At 31.8% G+C, this 6,828-nt stretch overlaps 1 protein-coding gene across 2 annotated transcripts; it reads left to right on the top strand.

Annotated features, from left to right (window-relative positions):
* The first annotated feature begins 1,416 nt into the window (after positions 1-1,416).
* LOC136230363 (zinc finger CCCH domain-containing protein 18) lies at positions 1,417-5,815 on the top strand. 2 transcript variants are annotated; one of them, XM_066019419.1, is made up of 8 exons: positions 1,417-1,665; positions 2,540-3,501; positions 3,584-3,751; positions 3,835-4,014; positions 4,479-4,552; positions 4,737-4,907; positions 5,012-5,117; positions 5,383-5,815. In XM_066019419.1, the coding sequence occupies exons 2-8, from the start codon at positions 2,555-2,557 to the stop codon at positions 5,450-5,452; spliced, it is 1,716 nt and encodes a 571-aa protein (XP_065875491.1). In that variant the 5' UTR covers positions 1,417-1,665; positions 2,540-2,554; the 3' UTR covers positions 5,453-5,815. The 2 variants fall into 2 exon arrangements, with proteins under 2 accessions (XP_065875491.1, XP_065875490.1); XM_066019418.1 differs by having other exon boundaries at positions 1,421-1,665; positions 5,003-5,117.
* Positions 5,816-6,828: the final 1,013 nt, after the last annotated feature.

Here is a 6,828-nt window from a genome sequence, read left to right as displayed (position 1 = left end):
TCTCATTGTGGCGTACTTGTTTATTTGTTCATGAGTTTTACTCACAAGCATACATATCGTCAATTCTATTAATGAACTTTATTTATAAACAACTCATTAATTATGTTAATTAATTGTGATAATTTAAAAAATTTGAACACAAAAACACGCAGCTTTGAAACCTATAAAACTAAAATTTCACAAGTTTTACATTTCCTCCTTTATAGAAAAATCACTATTAAAAAACAATCGAACCGAGCTTGCTCACGAGTCTGTACATAAACATTATAATAAAGTTTATTCATGAATTTTTTTACAAACCTATAACTGAAAACTTTGAGCTGAGTTTGAGGTCGGTAATCGAGTTACGAAATGGTTTCAAACTTTTTATTTATAAATTCAACCAAACACAATTTCTTATATATTTATTAATGAAACAGCAACCCTTTCGAAAAAGAACCCAACATATTAGAACTTGTAAAGTAAATAGTTGAATTTAATTTACATAGAATGGTGGTAAATAAATATGGAAAAAATATAAAATTTTATTGAGAAAAGTTAATGATTTTAGAGATACGATAGCATTACCAACCAACTACTTTATTTTACATAATTTGATTAATTTCTTTTTCTTTCTTTTATAACATGGATTTCCATAGAGTGAGCAGTCTTTACAAAAAGTAAATATAATTTGATTGATGCATTTATTTTTATATATAACATAGAAAATCAGTACGTGCTAACAACAATACTCTTATTTAATATTATAATAACAAAATACTAGTGATAGTTTTAAAAAAATAATAAATGAATCAGTATGTTTATCGGAAGGAGAAACAGTAAACAAGTAATGCTGTAATAATAAAAATACTCAGAAACACAAACCAAACCATGTTCTAATATTAGTTATTCATATCCCGGCTGAAGCGGTCTTCTTAGTTTTATCATAACTACCCCTTAATTCCCACTTAATTACTAATTCAACACTTAATAGCTAAAAAAAGCAGCACCAATCACGGAAAACCTGAACTGGTACAACCAGATAGGATATGACCACGGATGGCGTGGAGCCCACCCACTTATTTGAGGATATACAGTAAAACAATCAAACTACTAGTAGTATTAGATACGGTTTTATTTTTACTGGATTTAGTACAGCTTACGGTTTTTACTGCGTGGATGAATCTGGAAACAACTTGTAACCACACGTGGCAAACATGCATTCACTTTGTCAATGAGAAATTACCATGAAAGTGTCAGTGTACACCCTATCAAATTGCCGCAATTTTCTCACCTTTAAAAATTTAAAGTGTATTATTATTGTTATCAAAACATTTCAAAATTTCAAATTATAGGAATTAAATAGTAATTGATATAAGAATTTTAAGTTTTTACTTTTTTTTGTTGGGTATATGTTAGAGAGAGAAACAAGTGTATTTGTGTGAATATATTTAAGAGAGAAAGAGTGAGTTGATTTGAACTAAAGACAATACAACTTTAAAGCTATCTTCTGTCATTGATTTTAAATTATAATAATGGTGTCGTTTATGCGGAGACTCAAGAACAGAAGAAGAAAAAGATAGAGAAACCCAAACAGAGAGACACACAAAAGCAGCCATGGTTGTTCAAGTTTTTTGAGACTCTCTCTCTTCATCTTCCAGACCCATATCTTTTTTTGTTTTTTTGGTACGCCTCCCTTCTTTTCCTTTCAGTATTATCAATTGTTGTTAAGTTTGATGTTTTCGACTTGGGTTTTCTCCAAATGTTCCTAAAGTTTGATTTTTTAATGACTGCAATGTGTTTTCGGCTTCTGTTTTTTCAATTTCAAATCATTTCAGTGTCACTTCTATGGTTAATTTTAGGATAATTGGAAAAATAATAATTTGACTTCATGCTTTTGTTTATACTGGTCAATTACCCTCAAGTTGGAAATCTAACTCTGAAATTTCTTCTCTTTTCTTTTATTATGCTTTTGGGCTCATAAATTTTGTAGTAGATGTGTTTTTCAACTTCACTATGTCTTCTGTTGTCAAGTACAATTTCTTTTTCCTTCAGAAATAATTGATGGGTTTTCAAATTCAAAATGAATGTTTTCTGTAATGATTATCAACTCTGAAATTTTATCTGCTATGTTACAAAACAAAAAAAGGAAACATATATATGAATTTTTCTATTTTAATGCTTATTCAAAGTTAAGTAATGATTTTATAGCTCTATTTTTGCTGTCAATTCTTCCTATTTTGAATATATGTGTTGTTTGGATTATTTTCCTTTAATGGCTGTACTGAATTGTTTTTAGGGCATAATTAGTTGTCTTTTTTTTTATAAGGTGAGAGAAATGGCAAATGGTTTCGACTTAATTCATTGCATTTCAATAAATTTACATGAATGTTTCCATATTTTCAATTTTAATGTGTATCAGATCTGCATTTAGATATATAAGGGTTGCAATTTGTATTAGTACTATCAGTCTCTATCTGTCAAACTGCATATGTGCAAACTTTCCATATAAGTTAATGTCCAAATGCTGGTGTTCTAATTGATTGCCTTGATTTTACAGAATTGAGTGTTTGACATGGATTTCTCAGAATCCACAAAGGTTGTCTACAACAGAATTCAAAAGCTCGAGCCTGAAAATGTCTCGAAAATCATTGGATATCTTCTTTTACAAGATCATGGTGAACGAGAAATGATCCGGTTGGCCTTCAGCCCTGATAATTTGATATGTTCTTTAATTACCAAAGCAAAATCTCACCTTGGCCTGAACAAACCACCAGTTTCTTCTCCAATCTCACCGTCTCCGGTCAATTCATCTCTTGTTTACGACATATCATCACTACAATATCAGTATTCTCCAACTTCATTGCATCCAGTTTCATCTCCAGCAGCTTCACGAAGGGCAGCAGCTTCTTACTGGGATGCTCAAGTGACTGCTGTTGAGCAGCAGCAGATGCACAGCTTAGAGTTTGGCACTCAAGGATACTCTGATTCAGTTGCTGAGGACTATCAGCTGCAGAACCGGATGCAGTTATTGAGTTTCGATGATCAATTGGAGTTTGCTAATTCTGATTTTTCAAGCAATTACTTTTATCCTGAACCTGCATTAGGTCCTAGAACTAGTAGAAGATCTCCAAGCTTACCGGAATTGCCTTTCAAGACTTGTCATTATTTCAACAAGGGGTTCTGTAAACATGGAACTAGCTGTAGATTCTACCATGAGAATCCGATGACAGATAACTTTTCTCAGATGTTCAACCTCAAACAGAATGAGATTTCAAATGAAGAGCATGTTGTTTCACCCGGTTCCTTAGAAAAGCTCGAAAGGGAGCTTACGGAGCTCTTGAAATCACGACGAGGGATGCCTGTTTCTATTGCCTCATTGCCAATGATGTATTATGAGAAATATGGGAGAAGTCTTCAGGCTGAGGGTTATCTTACAGAAAGCCAAAGACACGGTAAGGCTGGTTATAGCCTCACGAAGCTTTTAGCTCGATTGAGGAACAGCATTCATGTGATTGACAGGTGAAAAACTATGATACTCTTTATCATATTTTCTTGTGAGTTAAATAAATAAATAAATATCTGACTTTGGATTCATTTTCAGACCTCACGGACAGCATTCTGTTATTCTGGCTGAAGATGTTCCAAAGTACTTGGAGTATATTGGGGAGAGAAATGATCCTGGTGGCATTGTTGCTGGTTCTAGGCAGATATATCTTACCTTTCCGGCGGAAAGTACCTTTACCGAGCAAGATGTCTCCAACTATTTCAGGTGAATATAGTTAGATAATCTGTTTTTTTTTGGTTTTGTGATAATAAGCCTAAAGAAAGTTAGTTTAACAATCTACTTTACAGCAAATTTGGACCTGTTCAAGATGTTAGGATTCCTTCCCAACATAAAAGGATGTTCGGATTTGTGACATTCGTTTTCGTGGAGACTGTGAAGCAAATACTAGCAAAAGGAAATCCACATTTCGTGTGCGGGGCACGTGTCCTAGTGAAACCTTATAGGGAAAAGTCAAGACTTGTTGATAGGTAATTTTATTTTGTTTGCCTTGTTTATTTTCTATCTATAATTGATATTCATAATATCTAAAAACATAGTTTGGTGAGCTGCAATAGGAAAAAAGATTGTGAACAAAATCTTTAATTTTCATGTCATTTTCAGCAATCAAATAGAATCGTCCACTTTAATGAATGCTGGAATTATCTTTTGAAATCATTTCTCTAACTTTTTACTTCTTTTTTTGGCTTGGCAAGCAATGCTATGAAATAGATATATATTATCAACATACAGTAATAAATACATAACCATTTCCAGCTGGTTTGTGGTCCCTTTTAGTGACAAAGTCTAGTGCTTACTTTCCACACTCATATTGCTTTTAAAAGTTATTAATAAATAATTCCTTCACCTTAATTCAACTGGATTAAAATGTTCCTGCCGAATCTTCTCTGTGAAGGATTGAACTATATTGAATCTGCAAATTCTTGTTTTGCAGAAAGTATGCGGAGAAAATGCAGCACCCGATGTATTACAGCCCACACTTTATAGATGGGGATTCTGAGCTTCATGGTGAGTCAAAACCTTTAGTTCATCAACTTTGAGTGTTATTTTAGTCCAGAACTATACAGTTTTTGAAGAATTAGCCCAAAAGTGTTACGTACGTAAAAATTGGACTTATTTGACAAAAACTGTAAGTAGAAGATCAAATAAGTGGAGTTCATGAGCTAAATTATCTGTAATTGTTATTTTTCAGTGCCAAGGGTATATGATAATTCAAGGTTAGTAAGGAAACAAGTAATGGAAGAGCATGAGCATCAACTTGAACTTGATCGTAGGCGTCTTTCGGAGTTCCAATTGACATCCAAATCCTTTAATAATCACTCTTATTTTAGCTACTCAATGGATGAATGGAAGTTTGCAGATGGTATAAAAATTAATCAATTTCCTTAATTACCATCATTAATTAGTGGTAGTTTTGCTGGTTTTGGACTAATGTTGAATTGTGCATATGGTGCTTAGGTTCTGCAGAACAAGCAGACTTTCCATCCGCTGAACGTTTCAATCACTTGCTAGATGTTTTGAACAATGAGGATAAACCCAGGCACATAACCACCAAATACACTGACCAAGATAGGTAAATGTAAACCTATTCATGCATATTTTTGCTTTATCAAAATACTGGATAAGAGGTTTATTGTGTTCGTTTAGAAAAATTACCCGATCTAACAACATTTCCCGCCAAAATTAACGACCTAACAGACTTTATGACTTAACTAGCTTTAATAGTTACGACTGAAACTAAGTGAAAACAATTGAAACAACTAGAAAACAATGTTCAACAGTGTAAAATATCTGTTGCATTTCTGATACTGATATATGTAGTTATTTTGAACATGCAGCCAAGGAGTCGACCTTCCAGAAAGCCCGTTTACGTCGGTAATAGGGAGCGGAATTTCAACGAATATATAGGGGAAAACATATGATATAGAGAGAGGTAGAAGATGGGAATGGAAGATAATTATATGATTAATTTGGTAGTGATGATACCATACCAGCTGCAGGAAAGTGAAAGATATTAGATGAAGAATTGAAAACACAGGAACAGAATACAGAAAAATAGCTAATTAATTAATATGGGTTACAGGTTTCTTAATTTATTTGATTTTGATGTTTAAAGTAATCACATAAAGCAAGTCAGAGATCTTCAGAAAGAACAAAATGTAATATACAGGACAGGTCTGCTGTTTTTAGTTGATTAACTACTAGTACTAGTACAAAGAAAAGGAGTAATTACTAATGCTAATAAATCTAATTTCTATATTTTTCTTTCAATTTTCTGATGTTTTTATTTTGTTCTTTAATCACCTTTATTGCCAACATGCGAGCATCAAAGATATTAAAATTTACTAATTAAGGCTCGGGTGCTTAATGAATCGAGTAATCAGATTAATTTATATATGAAAAAGATATTATTATTATTTTATAAAAATGATAATAGATATTTTGTAAATAAGTATAAATTCTAGATAAAATAAAAGAATATTAACAATGGACAAGTGGGGTATTTAAGATAAGAAAAACTAGAGAGCCATAAATGGCGGAATCAAATATATATGAATATGAATGATTAATTAGTTTGTTGGATGATTGTGTTCAACTTTTATTATTTTTCAAGGAATTATTATGCCTTCCAAAGTAATTAATATAATAATATATAATGCAGCCAATAAGATCATTGACTTTTTTTTTAAATTATAGACCACAATTGCATGTTCTTAATTTCTTTTTTCAAAAAAATTGCATGTTCTTAATTCTGTATGTCGGTATTTAATGAGTGTGATAAGGAAATGTGGGACCTAATTGTGATTTATTGAGGTTTTGTGGACCCAATTTGTATTTGTCATTCACTAACTATGCCCCTTTAAGTCTTAAAAAATACTCTTCAAGACTTATAGTTGTTTACACGTAATGGAAATTTCATTCCCTATGTTTGGATCTCGGTATAACAAATAAATACAGTATTAGCATTACAATCACATATTAAATAAATAAATGAATAAAATATAAATTAAAAAGTCCATTTAAATTTGATGTAATGGAAATTATATTAAATTAATGTCGAGTAAAACGGGAGTTGTAATGAAAGGGCAAAATTCATCTAAAGCTCGATATAAATTTTCTCAAAATTCGTAGCTATTTGAAGAAAGTGTGTTCAAACCAATCAAAAGCTAAAGTAATGATCACTCTCATAAAATTAGTAGTAGAGAATTGAAGTACATATACCAATGTTGGGAATGCAGCCCATCTATTAAACAAAAACTTATGAATAATTGGGCGAATTGAAG

This window comes from Euphorbia lathyris, chromosome 5 (assembly GCF_963576675.1).
Source record: "Euphorbia lathyris chromosome 5, ddEupLath1.1, whole genome shotgun sequence".
Taxonomy (NCBI): Eukaryota; Viridiplantae; Streptophyta; class Magnoliopsida; order Malpighiales; family Euphorbiaceae; genus Euphorbia; species Euphorbia lathyris.
This window is presented reverse-complemented; position numbering and strand designations above follow the sequence as displayed.